The sequence below is a fragment of the Dendronephthya gigantea genome, unplaced genomic scaffold (genome assembly GCF_004324835.1).
Source record: "Dendronephthya gigantea isolate DGI-Jeju-01 unplaced genomic scaffold, DenGig_1.0 000095F, whole genome shotgun sequence".
NCBI lineage: Eukaryota > Metazoa > Cnidaria > Anthozoa > Malacalcyonacea > Nephtheidae > Dendronephthya > Dendronephthya gigantea.
Window position 1 is genome coordinate 724,236 of NW_021163105.1, and position 20,655 is coordinate 744,890.

Below are 20,655 nucleotides of genomic sequence, written 5' to 3' on the forward strand. Positions count from 1 at the left end.
GAAACAGTGGAAAGCCTTCAAAAGATCTAATCTAGATCGCATATAACAATCAGTTAGAAATGTTTACTCGTTAAAATGAGTAGGTAGGTAGGTCATAAAATAGTATCGTTCATGATAGGACTTATTTAATGGAGAAAACAAGAGGGAATTGTCAGGCGTCACACAGAATAAACCTACACACACTGTATAGTTCTCACAGTTCTGATCAACATGTGCACTATAACTTGTTCATCAGCACACAACAATTGTTTCATCACAAGATACCGCGGAAGATAATACTCACTGAAACAAGCAAAGACATGCAGTTGCCCAGTAGGTCCAACGTCCGTATTTCAATCGAGTTCTACTGACGATTTTCTCATCACAAAAAGGGCAGTTGATATAAACTGGAACTTCCTGAAAAATACTCTCATCATAATCTGGTTTTCTCTGCTCTTCAAGAAGACCATGCTCCTCGCTTGCTTCCGCTTTAGAAGTCATTCCTCGTTCACTTCTTCCGAGAATTTCAATCTTGTGCCCCTACAGCGGTGACGCCTGGTTATAAAATGATCCTAACTTCATAAAAATAGTAAATTATTTCAGCGTGATCGTTTCCAACTGTGATCAACTTCCCCTGAATTTATTCCGTCGAGTGTTTACAACAAATTAAAGCGGGCCCCTAATGAATTCGTTTTGCTTGGTTTAAACGCGGGTGCTTAGCGGTTAGTCTAATCATTTGAGCCAAACAAGCCTAACATCTGCTACCCTGTGTGTTTATGAAAACCCTCGAGCGAATTCCATACACCCTTGCCTCGCTGCAACTAATTTGCAGGGAATGCATGACTGCATTCTTGTAGTAGTTTCAAGAAAGTCCATGAATACCAATCAAGGTCAATGTATCAGCAATAATTTTTTTTTAATTTCTTGGAAAACACATTTGATTGCTTTGACTGACGGCTGACTATGGTAAATTTTGCCAGTCTCTTCCAACTGTTGAAATGGTTTAATGTGTTGTTCATGTTACAAGGAGTTGCTACAACTGATATTTGTTTGTCACGTAATAATTTACTATGTACGTTTGAGGCTATCCAGCTATCAATCATGACCTATAAATATTTTAATTTGGAAAACAGCGGACGCCTTTTTATGACTACTTTCGTTATTACCGACAATTTGCTGTAAGGTTTTGTTGAAATAGAAATTAAGGTACATAGTTTATATTTAAACAACCCCGGCTGATTTGGACCACTAGTTTATTTTTTTAAAAAAAAACCCTCGTAAATGCGTTCGTATTTTATAATTCATGGTATCTAACCGCGATAGAAACCCACAATGGCAGAGATAGGTATCTTCCTATTAGAACGACACGCGACATCTGGTCTAAACAATGCTTTTAGATGAGTTTTGGCCTAATTTTGAGAAATCACAGCGAATCAACGATGCAATCTCATTCTGAAAGTGGAATAAATTACGCAACCGGTTCTAAAAGGAGAGAGACTGAAGATAGTTTGGTAATATGGCGGAAGATTTGAACGAAAAATTGAGTGTAAAATGAACCTTCTTCCGCTAGGATCTCGTCGAAAGCTGAGAAGATCGTATACGGGAACGATTGACCGAAGCAAAAGGGAAGAATGCATTCCTAATAGTTTCTGCAGGTATAAATTTGTTCGAATACTCTAAGAAATGTCGCAAATTAGTGGCTTTAAATGCACGTGCTTGCAATTTTAAAGATGGCGACTGCTGAGTCTGTCGTAGGAGATCAAAGTACATTATGATCAAGCATTTGCAATGCCGAAGTAACGTAGTCAGACAATTTGCTTTTTATTGTTTATTGACTGTGAAAGCAATAAATTTCCTGAGGAATGAATAATAATGGGCTTTAATGGCAATACCTTAATTTGGGAAAGCAGGACTAAATGACGAGGGTTGGCTCATTGAAGTGATTGAACTGAATATTGGTTTACGATTTAATTCGGCAGACGTTCATTGTCAAACGTGTATACGATCAATATATTTCATATTGCTACCCTCAAATATTTCCTAAGAGTTGCACAGATGTTCAATGTGGTTACAGTCTTACAGACTCTGTCCACCATAAATGACAGATTGAAAAACATCTGCAATGAACTTGCAAGGTTATCCACCAATAATAGAATCAATCCTGGGGAGTTATGTCCTTCAAGGTTTCCAACATTTGTAATATTATCCACAGTTAAATACTGTGGATCTGGTAACAATCAAGATTATTGCTTCATGCTTTTTTGTCAAGAATCATATCACTCTTGACCATGCACCAATAACCAGATTCTGAAGATATGCCAACAGAATTTATGCAGATTAAGTGAGTAGGTTTTCAAAATGAACTGCACAAACATTTATTTACAGCCGACCAAAGTAGATTGACATTTTTCCAATTATGTGGCAACACATTCTGGGTATAAAAATAGTTCTCCTTGAATTAGTTGGGTTTTCTGGTCAATCAAATTAAGCTAATCCTTTCATGTGTTTTAAATACCAACACATAATCTAATAAATGAATAGAAAAACATCGACTAGTCTGTTGTCTGCAAGCCTTAATTGTCAGTCCTTTTAAAGTCATGCTTATTATTTAAAAATATCACAAACAAGTCTACATTTTTACAAGTAAAATTACTGTTAATGTACATATGTTATCTAATTAATCTTTGAATGGTATCTGCTAGCCAGTCCAGAGTAATTTTATATTTGTAATCATGATTAAGATGTATTCTTCATCCTAAATGGAATGTGTGGTTAACAGTGTTCTTAGTATTTGCTTATTCGTTCTGGAAATTGTCAAATTTGCAACCAAGGTCAGCCGAAAAAGACACAAACATGTTGTCAACACTTTGAGTCACAGTTATTTTAATTTTTATATCTAAGTTACATACATATTACCTCAGGGCTAAAACTTTAAGCCAAAATGCATAAAACAAGTCAATTGTATTACCCGGTCATTTGTATTACTTGCTGTGCAGAGAACAGCTACAGCGATATATTCAATTCCACTTCAGTCAGCCATTTTCAGAATTAAATGTTTTGAATGAAGTGTTTTAACAGCAGACAGAAGCTGCATGGCTGCTGGAATTTCATGAGTCATGGAAAATAGGAAACACCAACTGCAAATATTAAAAACAGTCAGCATCAAGACTGTAGAATTGCAGTATGTAATGTTTTAGCAGAAAATGCTTTGCCCTATTGAGTCAAATGTAATTTAATTTGCTGTGTAGGTAGCAAATGTTCACAAAAGGCAGATAAACTCCTAAAGTAAATGTGACTGTTCATCACAGCTAATGTTAGTGAATACCTGTATTAAAAATATCTGTTAATTACCAGACTTATAAACTATTTCACATGTTTTTTTTAATGGCTTACACATGAATTGTTAATACCCTTGAATTTGACATAAGCCAGTTGCTGAATGATACATAAGCCAGGCAACAATGAGCTGGGATATGCAAACTTAAAATGTGTTGAAATGAGCCATCCAGAACTTCTCAAAGTGGTCATTGATGATGAAAAGTGAACTGAGGACAATGATACCTTCATTCTTGTAAAAAAATGACTGAAAAAAATGGAGAGCCAATTCTCTGAAACTAAGGGCACTTACTTTATAGGAAGAGCTCGTGCTAACGTTTTCCAGCAGCGTCTTGTTGCATGCATAGTACGTACTTAATTTGAAACCTTCGAACAGATAGCTAAGTTTTATTATAAGTACAGAGTGGTAGCTTCTTGTGTCACAGTCTGTAGTAACTTTCACTTACAAGTTACAATCCGCCCAACCCAACCAGTGTGCTCAACCATGATAGTCAATTTCTTCTATTGTGCTCGCTTTCTGTATTTCTCGTTCGTTTGCTTGCTTTTTAAATTAAAAAATTACTGCTAATCAGGCAGTAATTGTTCAGCCTGTTTTAAAGTGTCAGATACTCAGAGAGAGCTACCGAAATGGGAGTTTTTTTTCCCCCGATAAATTGTAAAAGGAAAGATCTATTTACGAGCTCATAGCCAGGGATCCAGTCAACGACGAAATTAGACAATATCTTGCTAGTGAAAAACGAGCTTTATTCCCGAAGGTCAAACCATTACTACCCCTGATGAGCTGAAATATATTTGTCATTGACCATGCGAGAAACCAGCGCATATGGTGCAAATAAATGAATCACTTTCTAAAAATAAACGTAAGACGCTGAATGCGAAATATTATTTTAATCGCAACTCTATAAATATATGTGTATATCATCAGTCACGAAAATATTAATCTTGATAACTTAATTGTGTGACTTTAGGGAGCAAGCACTCTCAAATAAATAAGTCTTACAATGTTTGTACAAATTTTGAACATTCTATTAGGTCAATCTTCGTGATTCACAATCTCACGAAAGCGATCAACATTAAGCATTTTGTTCATCGTCGTAATCGTTTTTAGGATTCCTTGAATAGTTCTTGGATTAAGTCTTTCATATCTTTCTTATCGTTTTGACATTCTGTGTCTCCAGAAAGGCATCTCTTAGTTGGATTATCTGTGGAAAGGCGTCTTTTGCAAGCCCATACGCCAAATGGACAATCCAGTTGTCGCTTCTCGTCCATCGCTCGCTGACTCGCTCGTTCCCAGAGCTCTTGAATCTTTGCACGGCATTCAGCGTCATCAGTTAAGCAGGGAACACCCATACCAACGTTTAAGACGTCTTCTTTTAACCTGCGCCATGACGGAATGCTGTCGTCTCTCTGTATTCTGAGTTTAGCTCTTGCTGTGATGATGCTTCCTTTGGTAAGATTTTTTTACCATTTTTCGAGAACACCCCCAAATCTCAGGCGGACATTTTAAGGCATCAACAGCAACACAAGCCAAGGAAAGAGCGACAAACAGCAGCTGGAATTTCATTTCTGGTTCTAAAGAAATTTCGAGAGAGACGTTTAGCGCGTCGGTCGTTATAATGAAACGCAAAACGATTGTTGACACACGACAAACAATTGCTCGAGTGTTTGCGCAAATCTTAAAAGAGATATTTGTTTTCTGTAAAGTATTGATGAAAAAAGCGCAATATATGAATTAATCTTTAAAGTAGCTTTCATCAGGTGTCTGGTCATATAAGTTTCTTAACTAGCAAGTTCCCATTTCAATACTTCACGATACATTTTCAAATGCCCCTCATAAATCATATTCTGAAGAATGGAAATCTGGTTCTATCGAACGCGTTGCTTTACGTGGGTAACGCCCCATTTTGCTGTTTCATTCAGTATTCAACTCTGTCTAAGCACGAGATACGAGCAAGCACCGCCTGAATTTTATTTAAATCTCGAACGAAAAGTGAATTATTTCTTATATATATATATATTGCGTGTTAAGTTAGAGTGTTTTTCTTTTAATCGATACAAGATCGTCTACTTCAAATAACTGACTGTTCTAAATGTCATTTTGGTTGTTAAGCATTGAGAAGACCGTAAGAATATGTCAAAATCTTTTACAAACAATGACAAAGCTCGCGTCTTTCAAACAAGATAAACCAAACGACAATGAACTCAGTTCTTATGTAAAAAACAATACGTTCCTTGTTTCCCAGAATATGTTTATTCAAAATATTCTCACCTTTTTTTATTTAGTTCAACCAATATCTTGACACTGATTGTCTAATTCTTTCTTGCGTTGGAAATGAAGTTAGAAATCTTTCTGCGATGTTACCTCCTCGGTCTCTCTTTAAGACTGCAACAGCTGAGTGCACGAGTTGTGTTTGAAATTATCGTGAGGCACCGCGTTTAAATACCATCGCCGTTTGTCATAGATCACAGAGGTATGTATGATATTAGGTAATCTGTTTTTTCGTCATTTGTTTCCGCTGTGTTGGCATCACGCATGCATTTTTGAAACGCTTGAGCTTGTTTGCATGTCCTTGTGTTTCGGAAGTGCTGTTAATTATCTCACATTAATGAAATATTATCACACAAGCGTGACCCATTCATTTAATTGCACATTGTTTGTTTTTTAAATTTATCATGACGCACTTGTGTCTGTAACTGCCCAGCAAGAAAGCTTCTTTTATTTACCAATTGCTAGCGATTCCAGCTGCCCTGTCTGGATACACTTTTGTAAACATACCTTGCGCCCCCGTTGTAACTGTTTGTGTAAATTGAAAGGGATACATTCAAGAACCTGGAGTGTCCTTAAGCAGATATCACGAATTCATTTGAACTAATCGACCACAGTACCCTATGAAGGTTACGTTGTGTCACGATCAATGCACGCATGTACTTTTATCCCTGCAACATTTGTAAGATGAGAGTATTGAGAGAGAGTGTGTGTTTCCAATTTAAGCTACTTTCACTAACTAGGAATACCACAGAATATTTTCAAACTGATGATGGAATTAACGATGTGGTTGGATCGTCTTTCCTCATAATAAAGTGCGCTAATTCTGATATGATTCCTGTCAGCTCGCATTAAGAATTCAGTTCATGATCTGCGCCATTGCGCCGTGACGTAAATATGCATGAAAAGTTACAGATAGTTCAAGTAATGTGGGTGTGGCGTTGATACAACACCAAACTTGGTCACATCAGCGACAGTTTGTTTTTTCACCACATCACGACCGCGAGTTGATCCGTTACCGCGCGATGGGATGTTTGTTCGTATTAGCAAGCGATTAAAAATAACTCGTGACCCGTTAGGGCGATAAGTGATTGATATCAACTCGTGAAAGATTTAAGCTTCTTGTTTGATTGCCTGAGCGCGCGCACGCTAAGTGTTCGCTGTCAAATCGCAGATGCTAAAAAGAATGTCATTTATGTCAAAATGTTTGTTGTCGAATCGGTTGCTTTATTTGTCTTATTCACCGCTCTCCTATTGAGTTCTGAGGTGTCTCTTTTGCCCCGGGTATTTTTTGAAAGATGGCAAAACATATCTGAGTATATTAAGTAACTGTTATATGGCAGCCTGCGCATTGGATGAAATAATGGCATATTAATCTAGCCTTGCGCAAAATAAGTTTTGGTTGTATGATTATATTAATTAGCATTCAAAGCGTCTTCTTTCATTTTGTCGCATCTAAATTCAAAGAATGATTTATTAAACTTGCTGAACTACAATATTGATCTTTATAGCCGGTAACCACACATAGTGTAAAAACATGGAATTTGTCTAAGAAAACGATCCTATTCGCAACATCCCCAGTGAGGCTTTGTTGGTTTCTTACTCAAATTAACAGCCTGTGGGTTGAATTATAATAGGCTAATTTTGTCGTTTACTTAAAAGCTGCATGGAAATTATTATTTTTTGGGTTTGATGATTTCCGAATTTTCCGGCGTGGAAATGAGTAATCGCCTTTTAATCTTTATTGCATTATAGTAACGAAAGTTGTATAATAAAGTGGGGATATAATTGGTACTACTTGACACGACAAAGCGGCATTACTTAGGGCCAAGATAAGTTGGAACACGTGTCTAAAATAAAGGTTTATTTTCAGTGATGATCGTTTGATGTTCTTCGAATGTTAGATAGCCAAATCGTGGTAATATTAATGATTCTATACATGCATAAACGACACCAGTAGCATTTTAGTTATCTGACGAAATTTTATTTCGCGTGTTTTTGTGTGATACTTTCCAAATATCCCTTCCTATAATGATTACACTAAAGAGGACTATATTTAGCTCATGATTTTGGGCTGAACATCCTGTCTACGTGCATGCGTGTCGCGTTTTGAAAGATTTATTATTCTTGAACAGATTCATTTCTATTAAATTTCAAACTTTGCGCTTGCTGCTACAACGTTTAGGGTACAATTTTTGGTTTCCTGTGATCCGCTACTTAATTCTGTGATCCGCTACTTAATTCTGTGATCACTTCAAATCCACCGGGATTACCTTCGCTGGATCCAATAAAAAAAGTGATTGATGACTTCTGTGATATCATTGTTCGTTAAGTGAGGCTTTATATATACCTATACGCTTCACCAAATGCGTCTTGTAGACTTTGTCAGAACCGCTACAATTCTTATTTCTTCACTTCATATGGCAGGGATAACCACTTGATTTACTTACGAGGTTGAGCATATAGCTATACACAATAGTCAATACACCCGAAGGGAAGTTTGTTCTGCTAAAAATATCTTCCATAGTTTAAGTCGACCATGACACTGATGACAGGATCTTATTTTATAGAACTCATGCAAGGATTTTAAAACTATCCGTTTAATTAATGAGCTTAGTATAGCCAAATTAGCATTTTGGTTAAATATATATGTATATATAAGCCAATATATTGTATATAACGATGCAGTGTAGGTTGTATTTTACAATAATGCCATAGGCATAGTTTGTGTTTGGAATACCGTGAACGACCTGGTGGTCTGATGTTGGAAGAATTTTGTGATAAGCTGTCGCTGTTTTTGTCTGAATTGCCTGAGAGAAATACTTCAAATGTCATACAATAATCTGCGTTGTTTTCTGTTTCCAACTACAGCTGCAAGAGATATTTCAAATGCGGTGATTTGAGTATTTTGTCTTCCTCGTGGGCTGCCTGAAGTAAAATGATACAAAACACTCAAGTTCACATAATTGCCAACTGTGTTTACGAGTTGTGTTTGTTAAACAAGCAACTAAATATAACCATTGATTATTTTGCGAATGGACGTGATGAAATGTGCGGAATTATACAATTTCGTGCTGATCGATATCAAAGGAAGAAAGTTTACTTGACCTTGACGGTGAAGAATGATCGATTAGGTGACTACGAGGAGGGGGTCTGGTACTGACGTGTTTAACCAGAGTTTTGAACTTGGGTACAGATAAATTAACCCCAGGGAGTCATGGGAAACTGCTGAGTTAACAAAGTGTGAAAGAATTCTTGATGTCCAGAAGGGACGCGAATATTTTTGACTAGACAATTGTTAAAAAGTTTCTTGTGGGTTATGTTATACGTACATTTAATTAAACTGCGGTTTGTACTCTCACTCTCCAGGTTGGATTTGGCTTTCAGCCGAGCATATGCCACGGTGAGGAAAACTATGGCTTCCTATCATCAAAGACTCAAGATACAGGAGACGAGCCTCACGGTAGGACTTCAAATGTATTTTTTTTTATCAAAACTTGTCAGCAAGACAAATTGAAGAATTTTTTAACAAATACGTAGGAACTGTTATGTTTCGGGACAAAAGGATACAGTTGTGGGAGGCAGGTGTGTTATATTACAATAGATAGACTCCCACGTTCTATAGTATGTTAAACCGACGCAAATATAGATTAAAACCGGACACTCAGATTTCTGAAACAGGTTTCATTAACGTCATACAAGACAATGAAGGAATCATTTAGTTCCCGTTCATCACTTAACTGGGTCACTACCTCTACTCGAGGTACTTTAGAATTTCGGATGTGGCAGCCCAAAACTTAATTTTAGTCCAACCACAGAAAAAAAAGGTGACAAAGCATTTCTTTAAAATAGATCGTTTTTAGGAAGGAAACCTATATGGTCAACGGAATGAAATCCGGCAATAGGAACGGATTTCTTTTTAAAATATTTACCACCGTAAGGGGGGAATCATAAGTGTTTTTCAATAAGTGCATCCTGTCTCGTGCACACGCGCAGAACTTATCATTATCACGAGTATTTGACTTTTGGCTGAACAATGTAAACTTTGTATGTCACCTTGGCTCGATCGCTAGATTCTTTCCTAACCACATCCCTTGAGAGAGCGTACGTAGTCGATCAAAACTAACGAGGTAACGACCTCGAAAGATTGACTCTAGAAATACGGGTAGACTCCTTGGATGCAAAAACATGTGTTTCATAACACACCGGGAACGTAATTGCCATTTTCGCGTCAAATGAAAGACAACACATGCATGTTTTTAATATACATTAACATACAAACATCTCCCCACTGTCATGTTGACGTAAAACAAACATAGCATATCATGTATGTACCTAACCGTTATTGGAATTGCAAGGAAGTCTTTGAAACAATAGAAATTAAGAATATTTGACGCACGAAGAGAGGTCTCATTAAGGGGAGACACAAGTGATATAATTCCATCTTTCGAATACGCAGTTTAATCTAATTCATTGCATGCCTCGTACATAATTGTCTGGGGGCATTTCATGGGCACTTTCTGAGCATATCCCCATGCAGGACTGAATCTCCCCAAGCAAACCGCGGTAAATGGCTCAAGTGTTTTGTTAACCTGCTGTTCATTCTCAGTTTCCCTCATACGTAGCTTAAATCCAGTTAGAGGTTGAAAGTGTTAGATCCTAAATATGTTTGGGAGTTATTTTTAAAGTTAGGGCGATGTTTTAGATTCGAGTTCTACATGGGATTTCTCATGCACAAACACTGGGCTCATTCAGCATTCACAAAATCGTCTTAATCGTCAAGCTTTCAAATTAAAATGAGAAGTTTTTAAATGATAGATTGGTAAGATGAAAAACAGGGTTAAAGTTGATGTATTTTTAGTGTAACACAAGCGCATATTTTCTGCTGTGTTGTATTGCTCAGATGTAACAAACGCACATATATGGAAAAATATTTCATACTTCAATCGTCATTAAGTTAGAAGTAAACCACCAACCATGAGATATATTTTTTTACGCACGTCAAGGATATGTCTAATCAGCTTACATCACCCACGATTTCTAAGTTATTCTCTACCTTACTATGTTTTCCGAATGTGGACAAACAATTTGGAATATTTGCTTTGTCTCTTGACACAAGGTTTTGCTAACCTCATCCTTGGGTTAAGAGAAGGCTTAAGCTTTTTGAATTATCATGAACGTGCTATAGATCACTCAAAGAATTCTTTATTGTCGAAATTTAAAACGCGGGTGTTGATGATGGGTATAGCAATCAGTTAAACCACGCTAGAATTCACGACATTGTTTGATGATGTCAATGAAAACCAGTCTACTGAATAACTTTGAAAAATTTATTGAACTATGACAACAATTTAACAACAAGAGAAACCTAGAGATAACGATTATAGATGTACTAGAAGTTTGTTATACTTCAGATATTGAAAGAATCGTTCATAAAATAGAATTAACAAAACCAGCTCCCAGCCTGCATCGTGCATCCTCTCTTTTCACCTTTGGCTCCCGTCGGGTTGTCGTCGTAATCTTTCTTATTCCGAACCTCCTCCGAGCGGTCTTCGTAATCGTTCGGGAAGTTGAACATCTCCTCGTTCTTGTCAACGGCGTCGTATGAGTCTTCGAGTTCAGCTGTTAGGTCACGTGTTACGACTGGGTGAGCGTGGTTCTCTGATAACATCGTAATTGCGATGAGAGCAAATAGAAGAATAATTCGACAGCCAAGCATTTTTTCTGTTGATAAAAAATATTTGATTTAGGAAACCGCAAATGTACGCGGAGGCTTTTATGAAATAAGGGTTTATATCTGTCGTGGTTTGTGTCTGAACTACCTAAGAAAGTTATCTCAAACGTGGTGGTCTAGTGTAGGTAGTATTCTGATAATAAGCTGTCGTGGTTTGTGTCTGAACTACCTGAAAAAGATATCTTCAACGTGGTGGTCTAGTGTAGGTGGTATTCTGCAATAAGCTGTCGTGGTTTGTGTCTGAACTACCTGAGAAAGATATCTCAAACGTGGTGGTCTAGTGTAGGTGGTATTCTGCAATAAGCTGTCGTGGTTTGTGTCTGAACTACCTGAAAAAGATATCTTAAACGTGGTGGTCTAGTGTATTGTCGTGGTTTGTGTCTGAACTACCTGAGAAAGATATCTCAAACGTGGTGGTCTAGTGTAGGTGGTATTCTACAATAAGCTGTCGTGGTTTGTGTCTGAACTACCTGAAAAAGATATCTTAAACGTGGTGATCCAGTGTAGGTAGTATTCTACAATAAGCTGTCGTGTTTTGTGTCTGAACTACCTGAGAAAGATATCTCAAACGTGGTGGTCTAGTGTAGGTAGTATTCTGATGATAAGCTGTCGTGGTTTGTGTCTGAACTACCTGAGGAAGATATTCCAATGGTAATACCTAACTGTCGTGGTTACTATCATAGAAATCATTAATTCTTTCATGTATAAAGCATTGAGTACAACAGTTCTTGCATATTTCGATACACACTGTTACAGCAGTCAAGACAAGAAAGGAATTTCATTGATTTTACAATCAACTTTGAAGGTCATGTTATGAGATCGAAAGAGATACTCAAAAATTACTGATTTAATTCGCTAATCAAGCTGCATGCAGCCGAGTAAAACCAACGTTGTCAATTGTAAAGACTTGCAAAACTAATCTTATATGAAAATACTGAAAATTACTAGCGTATACATCATCTAATTGCCAATACAGGCCGTTGTTTAAAGCATAATAACTGGTAGAAAACTTATTAGACTATACTTACTATTCCAATTTAGATAATAGAAAAGAAAATATTGCTCAGTCGTGCAGAGTTTGTCACCAACTAACGTTTCCTCAATATTCTGACCTCAGTAAACGCATTCGAATTCTTTTATAGCATCAAACAGAAACGTTGGCTTCTTCTAAACAAACACAAGAGCAAACAGTAATAATTTCAGGCTTAGCCAACTGCTCAAATTGTCACTCAACTTGTTGGCATTTCTCTTCATTTTAATTCATCTCGATAGTTCGTGTTTAAGGAAGCGTTCTGTTTACTTGCTATGCATCTTCTATATTGCACCCGTTTGGACGTCTGAGAAACGATTTTAATAAAATAAAACAAACAGTATGGAATTCCTTAAATGCTAAAATCTATGTTGTTGGTCTAACTGCGCAATAAGCGAGCTGTTAACGGTGGTAAAAAAATCATCTCAAACGTGGTGGTTGGACGTGGTTCTCTACAATATAGTCAGTCTGGTTGCTTTGTCCCATCCACGAGTCTCAGATGTGGTTGTCCACTCGGTGTTAGATGGGCGTCGTCTACAGCTGCATGCGTCATGAGCTGAATATTAATAAAACCAAATTTTAGAATAACTAAACAAACCTAGATTATACGCAGGAAGCTGTTTAGTCAAATACAACTGCGTTTTGCGGGAAGGTCAAAAGAGTTGTTTCTTCATGATAAATGCCAAACTATATTGCCTTGCACCTGCTGTATCCTGCACTACCAGCTGCCCTGGGGAACGCGTCATGAACACTGTTGCAAACTTGATAAAAGTTCTTATTCTTGAAACGCTGTGATCTTGCATGAGCTGCATATATACTGATATATATAGAAACTATGGCACTTTTTCTTTCATTACACAATTTATATTTCTGTTTTTCAACAACCACAAACTTTTACAGAGAAAGATTTAGCGCATGGAAATTTGCCTATTATCTCTAGTTTAATCCTAAACCATTTTAATTACAATGTACATACAGAAAGATTTTACAGTAATAGCTTAAATCTTTAGGCTATTTAATAAACAATCGTGAAGCATATTCTTTGTATGGTTTCATGCGGGTTTTATTTCTAGCAGGTTGACCAGGATCCAGCCAGCTGATCCACGCCACATCGTCTTCGCTCACGAGTATTTTTCAAGTTTTTTTCCCATTCATGGATTAATCTTGCAAACCACCGTCCAGGCCGAGGGCCAGTCTGTGGACTGGTCTGTGGACTCTCTACTGACGTTATCGTATCACGTTGCGGATCGACTGGTAACGGGTGACCGCGTGGAATGAGGGTAAAACATAGGAGAATGGTCACGAGAATTTTGCTAGTGAGTATTGCGTTCATGTTTATATCTGGAAAGAAATAATGCATAAAGCATATTAGTAATAAATAAAACATATGAAATAAAGCGAATATCGTCTCTAACTGAAGCTACTCAGTGTTTTTTGTCTAAAAAAGACTGAATTGGATAGCTTTACCAGTTCAAATTTGTTATCACCGATATTTTAGTAAGCAGGTTATTTTCATTTGACTAGTGTTAGAGCGTAATAGATTGTTGCCCTTCCGTGATCGGTTAGGACGGTACAGCAAAGAAAACAATAGACACTCCGAATAAGGGCACAATTTTATTCAAGGTTTCGACTAGGTAATCATAATTCCTCATTTAAAACCGCAATGTCTACTTGAGCAGATATCAATGGCTTTGCGGTGTTTTAGTCAAATTGAAACAATATGGAACGATCGTAGCGGGAATGTCCAAGTGATTTCGTTGACCTTTTTTGTTCACGGATATTGAAATTTGCAAAATGATAAAAAAATGATGAAATGTGAACTTCAAATGCATATAAACTGATGGCGTCGCCATTGCATCAAAACAACGAAAAATATTCTTAACAGTTCGATGTACCTTACCTCTAGTTCTATTCTTCAATTATTAACAATCTCAGATCATCGACTGTTTTGGATCTTCTCACGGAGCCAAATGAATAATCGTAAATCTCACGACTGCAGATGTACTTTTATAAACAGTGCGTCGCGTTATTATTTATATTGGATTTTTCTTACTCTTCAATTACGATGGGCAATCATAGAATTGACTTGCACTCAAAAGAAAAGAAACTTAAATAATTGGCGTTTCGATTTTAAAGGGTTTCGTAATATTGCGGATATGAATGGCATATGCATTTAGTTTGAATGCCCTGTCATCTTAAAGTGCTTTGCGTGGAAGTAGTTAAATGTTATTATATATACAAATGCATTCGAAGAGGTTGATTCGCAATTAACAAGTTCATTGTGCGTCATAAGAGGGATGCGTTCAACGCACACCACATGCAAATATCAGTCCATTTATACAGCTGATGAATGCAACCAATTTTTCGAAATTTTGCAAGTGAAATACGATTTTTCAGTTTCCAATGCCGTAGCAGTATTTATGAACTTTTTCATTACCAAGTGCTATAAGAAAAACAAGGCGAAAAGTCCCTCGATGTGAAATGATTTCGTCAATATTCTCCGTTTGATAAAGTTATCCATATCTTCAGTTATTTTTACCAGACCCCCATCACGAAGTGCGTGGGAATAAATCGCTATCACCTGAATTCAGTTCTTGACCGTGCATTCAGAATTATGTTTCGTATTTTCTCATTTGAATCATACAAGGACTTAAAGAGACAAACATTTGACACACTAGTTTGGCGAGAAACTTGTTAATAATATAAGTTGTTTACTTTGCTGTCTTATACAACTTGAGGGAGGAATAGTTAGACTAGAAGTTAAAAGCAAACTCCTCTTAGTTACAAACGATATATTGCCATTTATTATGTTAATATATTCGCTACAATAAGCACTTGTAGGCTTTTTATATGCAACAATCCATAATCACCTAGTAACCTGTAGTGATGTGTAAGTTGTAAATAAACATGCATATAACAACCCCAGCTTGACCTCTTGAGAAAGGCGATTTCTCATCGCAGAGATTAAGTGTGTAAACTTTAAAGATAAAATAATGTTCTAAGGAAAATAACTCATTCATCCAAGGTAATGTATATAGTATAGCTGTGTATATATCACACAGGTTGAATTTCCTATTCACTTGGTAACTGTAACGAAGCCGATATGTATATATCTCTTGAGACTAACGCACTATCTCTCGACTTCAAAAAATGTAATCTCACTGAACAGCTTGTATTACTCATAAAAACTGTTTTTGGCCGTAATGACTTATATCAAGAAACGTCCATGCATCAAATACTTCAAACAATATCCCCGAGATATTTTATGATATCATTTTGGGATTTAAACAATACTATATAAACATTATGCATATCTAAGTTTGTCACCTGCATCTTACATGGAGGGAATGCTTGATATTTTAAAGCCCACATCTTCGCAAACTCTGAAATCTCTTTCGAAATATTTAAGTGTAAGCGTGTACCATAAAGTATATATATTTAAAGGGCAACATTTGCACCACTTCAACTAATTTTTAAAGCCTATAAGCATCATTTAAGCCGAGATTTAAGCCATTCTTGCTTTTTTCAATATTTTTATAACAAAATACTCGCTGCTTCAGATGACATTCAAAAGTTACATTCATTATATATCGAGCCAATTCAAAATGATTCTTCAAAGTAATAATTCTTCAAAATACATCACTTCAGAGCATAGACAGACAGAAGACAATATACTATACATAGTTCAATATTTACATTGAAATGAAAGAAAAGACCATTCTTTTTGTGCAGTACATAGCTCTTTATAGAACCCAAAGTATATTTCTTGAGAGCATAAGTACATTTATTCCTTAATATTAGCCCAGCTGTCATGGGCCATTCAGTGTCGAAAGGTCGGCGAACCTTGGAGAATGCCAGTCTTGAACGTGATGTGACTTACTTACGAGGGCAAATCACTAAACACGAGGAAGCTTATGGTAAACTTCAACGTGAACACGAACAACTCAAGGACGAGGTTAGCAAACAGACACAAGAGTTTGAAAAAGTCAAGGAAGAAAATATAAAGCTAAAGAAAGCTTTAAGTTCTTCTTCTGTTTCCCAAGATAACAACGCAGTCGTATCTCAAAGTAAGTCATGAAACTAACTTTCAGTTATAAAAGCTTCACATAAAAGCTTTCTAGTCTGGGCAAGCAACTTAATGAACTTATTACAGGCAATCTTTTTTATCATGAACGACAATATTTAGTTATGTTAAATCTACATTATTCAGCTCGGATATACTGAGACGTGTTCTTTATCCATCTTTAGCTGAGGTTAAACCGAAGATTGAAGACCACATTTCTGAGGTTAAACCGAAGATTGAAGACCACATTTCTGACACAGATTCCGGTGTAAGTGTGGAACAGACCAGGCATTTGAAAGTCGGAGACAAGGTTTTATCTCTTCACCAATCCTGGTCGTACTATACTGCAACTATTGCGTCATTTGATGTCAAAACTTTGATGTACACCGTCAACTGGGATGATGGCGATCCAACAGGAAGAGTGCAGAAATATTTTAATGTTGCTCAGAATAAAACGCCGAATGCAGATGACATTGGCATGGGAACCTTGGTTTTATTTCCTCAGGTAAGAAATTTATTTGAATTTGAATTGTAGGGTATGTCATTTCGTTTTAATATTTATGTTTTTATCGTATCATGTAGGGTCATTATGCTGGTACCGAGGGTAATAATACCGGGGGGATCAGATATCACCAGGGTCGCATTACCCGGGTGTATAAAGGTCCTCTCGGAATGAAAAAATACGATGGCGTGCACACGAAAGGAGAAAATGATGGTAAATGGGTGACCTACAAGGGATACAGTTATGAATTTAAGGGTCTTATGAGGAAAGATCTCCGCGTGTCCCCTAATATCCTCGATATATTAAATGCCCAGGGGATGTCCGGGGACGAGGGCAGCGAAGGGGATCAAATGGGAGTAACACAGGATAACGATGGATCCGAGTACGATGTGTTTATATCGTATTCTAAGCTCAATAGTAACTTGGCTCTTGAAAACGGTGAGGTCGGAGCAGGGAGACTGGATAAGAGTGTTGAGGAGCAAAAATCTCTAAATAGCAGAGCCAGCGATCCTCGTTGGATTAAACAGCAGCTAGTGAAGTGTGGTCTACGAGTATGGCTGGATGAGTCAAAAGAACCAGTTGAACTTAGCAATGTCGTTACTATCATGAAAAGATGTAAAGTTATAATATCTTGTATCAGTAATGAGTATGCAAACAGCGATAATACCAGGATGGAACTGCAATTTACCAAGAAAACAATAAAGAAGCCGATCTTACCGATAGTGGTCGGAGGAGGAGAATGGGAATGGCAAATGACAGTCGTTGGTTTGCTGATAGCCGGGGAATTATACATTGATTTCACGGTGAGCGCTTGTTATGAGACGGTGAGATTCCTACAATAACCTGATTTTAATCGAGTTGGTTTTTATTTAGAACTCAAGTGTAGCAGCTGCCAAGATTGAGCAACTGGTTGAGGCATTGTCTAAGCATGTTGATATGCCCAATAAACCGCTTCAAGAATCACCAACGAAATCCAGCGAAGAAACGAAAGCTCCTGAGGTGTTCATAAGTTATTGTTGGACAAACTCAATGACTGCTTTTAACGCTAAGGAAATCAAGCAGTGTGTTGGTAAGAAACTGTTATGATTAAGGCTATGTGCACAGGGTGATATTTTCGAGCGTTTTCACATTCGTTTTCATGCCAAAACGGTTTCAAACACCGTCAATTTGCAATAGAAGTTGAAGCAAACTTATAATATAAAGCATATATTTACCTTGAATCGTGTGGACAGGACGTCAAAAACAATAAAATAGACAAAAACGATTTTAAAACGCTCGAAAACGACGCTTGTGTGCACATAGCCTAATTGTCGTCAGTTGGTATTGCCTGCACTGACTGACAACTGCTGTCTAGTGTATTAATTGGCTTTGTATTTTTCATCTCTCTTATTCCATAAATTGTGAAACAAATTCTTTAACTTTACTCGCGTAGGAAACCAATACAATGACCCCAGACGCATATACACTGATCTCACAGAGAGAAATATTACTGGATGGATTGATATTCGTCAGTTAACCAGTGCAGCAACCGAGTCGATTGGAATGGTAAGCTTTCGGTTAAATAACGTATCAATAATCGATGTGTTTCCATCAAAATGCTTTCTTTTTCCTTTTTAGTTCGAGCAAATTGCCAAAGGGTTATCGAGCTCAAAACTCATCCTGGTTTTTGTGAGCGATGAATATTCGCAGAGTGACAATTGTCGCATGGAATTCCAGTTTGCCTTGAAATCACTGAAGAAGAAAGTCGTGCCAATCATTGTAGGAACTGGGGATAAGTGGAACAACACAATCATTGGCATGCTGGTCAGTGGTTGTGACGTGGATACCATTGACATGCGCGAGATACAGGCTAATGACTACGAGAGGAAACTGGATGAGATTATGCAGCACTGTTCCGTTGTGCAGGACACTAACTACCAGTGTAAGTTGAAAAGTTATATTTTTTTAACAAACATTGACCGCACTTTGTCTCCTTACCTCATGTTTCCAATCACTGGAAATCACTTCATGTTTCCAATCAAAATGAAGCGTTTCATTTTATAAGTTAACAAACAAATTCTGATTTATTCAGCCCCAACAAAAGAGCGCACTTATCGTGCTCCTAAAATTGGCGATAAAGTGATCTGTCATCACTTCAAATGGGCGTATTTCCCAGCGACAATCGTGGCGTTTGATAAGAAAACGTTTGAGTACACCGTTGATTGGGATGATGGCGATCCTAGCGGTAGACAGGAATCTTATAAAAATGTTGCTTTGAATTCCGTGCCTCGTTCAGATGAAATAGCAGTTGGAACTATTGTATTCTTTCCTCAGGTATAGTGTAATAATAAGCTAAACATATGAAGCTTGTTGTTTTAAAAGGTATGGGGATTATCCCTCTTCAGCCCGGAACGGTCGAACCCTGTGCTTTTGTCGTAAATGAATGATATACTATTAGTAGCAGATCATCAACTTTCTTTTTCACTTGTCGAAAAACTAATTAGTTGCAGGTGTTTTCATCAAATGCTTTTGTGTAGGCATACACTTGCAGGTTGCTTCCGAGCAGCTTTTTCACAATGAGTAGACGACCTTTGCTCTTTTTTTTCTCGTATTTCCAACTTTTCGTCTCCGTTACAGGGTTCATACTCTGGTTCTGAAGGAAACAATACTGGTGGCGTGCGCTACCATCAAGGCCAGGTGTCTAAAATATACACAAAAGCAGGAGAGACATTTTATGATGGCGTGCACACGAAGGGAGAGAATGAGGGCAAGTGGATCACATATCAACAATATAGTTATCAGTTTACTGGTATGAGATTGAAAGATTTAAGGATTGCTCCTAACGCAATGGACGCCATGATGGCAATAGAGAAACAGGCAGCACAATTATGAGACTGCACAGGCATGAAGCCATGAACCTACACGAACAATTAACTGCACAGCATCCAGGGAGTTGAGAAATCCTTTAGCAAAGATATAATTAATAAAGCCTTTTCTGCTAAGCAGAGATCGCATTTTGCGCAATCAATATTTATACCTCATGAATGATTTAAAGTTATCTCCATTCTTCAACATTTTTAAATGACAATCTTTTTAGTCCAGGACTAGTCAACACACCATCATATAGGTATAGATGTAACGTACGTGTATCAAGCAATATTCTGCTAACTGTAGGATATCTTATTGAAGAAATCATATCTCAAGCAATTACGCTAAGCAAGACTATTAGTATTAAATAATAAATGACTTGCCACAAACGTTTTAATACATGAATATTAAATTGTAAAATAAGTGAATAACCTTATAACATCACATGTAGTTCAGATGGTATAAAATACGATCATAATAAGAACGTACATACTCGGGTTTTCTGTACTTTTCCTGCCGCGGGAAAGTCTATATCTAGGAAAAGTTTAAACTAAAAATTGAGGAAGAATTCCTGTGGAGGATAAAATTTACGATGGGTTAATATCGTCTTATATTTATCGCAATAAATTATAATGTGTGGATAATTGCATACACCTGGTAATTGATTAATTCTTTTGAAGGATATTTAGGGTGTATTGTTAGGATACTAGATATTTCAGATACGAGATGTGATTAGTCTAGCACAGGTGTTTTTTCGCAAGATATAAAAAGGTGCGAGGGTTTTGAGACATTTTGAGACACAAGGCTGATTTCATCAGGAACTGCAGTGGAGTAACGCACTTTGAAGATTAAGGTAAGAACATGGTTGTTAGTATCTGAGAATTCCATTGAGGTTGAA

At 37.1% G+C, this 20,655-nt stretch overlaps 2 protein-coding genes and 2 long non-coding RNA genes across 5 annotated transcripts in view; 3 read left to right on the forward strand and 1 right to left on the reverse strand.

The window, feature by feature from the left end:
- Positions 1-1,511: 1,511 nt before the first annotated feature.
- Positions 1,512-13,499, forward strand: LOC114533941. The gene is made up of 4 exons (XR_003688103.1): positions 1,512-1,634; positions 5,599-5,786; positions 8,951-9,044; positions 13,422-13,499. It is a non-coding gene; the product is annotated as an uncharacterized LOC114533941 (long non-coding RNA).
- On the reverse strand, positions 10,898-12,450 carry LOC114533940. The gene is made up of 2 exons (XR_003688102.1): positions 12,344-12,450; positions 10,898-11,305 (listed from the first exon to the last, which is right to left on the reverse strand). It is a non-coding gene; the product is annotated as an uncharacterized LOC114533940 (long non-coding RNA).
- Positions 13,500-13,576: 77 nt separating the features above from the next.
- LOC114533936 (sodium/hydrogen exchanger 10-like) overlaps positions 13,577-20,655 on the forward strand; it is a 31,887-nt gene continuing 24,808 nt past the window's right edge. For both annotated transcript variants that reach the window (XM_028555569.1, XM_028555571.1), the window contains exon 1: positions 13,577-13,661. The gene's annotated coding sequence lies outside the window, so the exon portion shown is untranslated. The remainder of the gene's footprint in view (positions 13,662-20,655) is intronic.
- Positions 15,242-20,392, forward strand: LOC114533937. Its single transcript, XM_028555572.1, has 9 exons — positions 15,242-15,370; positions 16,147-16,412; positions 16,594-16,913; positions 16,991-17,713; positions 17,784-17,979; positions 18,343-18,455; positions 18,528-18,831; positions 18,982-19,223; positions 19,527-20,392. The coding sequence occupies exons 2-9, from the start codon at positions 16,157-16,159 to the stop codon at positions 19,779-19,781; spliced, it is 2,409 nt and encodes an 802-aa protein (XP_028411373.1). The 5' UTR covers positions 15,242-15,370; positions 16,147-16,156; the 3' UTR covers positions 19,782-20,392.

What these genes read in the sequence shown, in the direction of transcription:
- LOC114533937 (XM_028555572.1), top strand. Translation starts at nt 16,157, where the DNA reads ATGGGCCATTCAGTGTCGAAAGGTCGGCGAACCTTGGAGAATGCCAGT. An exon ending in AATTATACATTGATTTCACG is followed by an intron (nt 17,714 to 17,783) that starts GTGAGCGCTTGT and finishes GTTTTTATTTAG; the next exon opens with AACTCAAGTGTAGCAGCTGC. An exon ending in CTATTGTATTCTTTCCTCAG is followed by an intron (nt 19,224 to 19,526) that starts GTATAGTGTAAT and finishes TCTCCGTTACAG; the next exon opens with GGTTCATACTCTGGTTCTGA.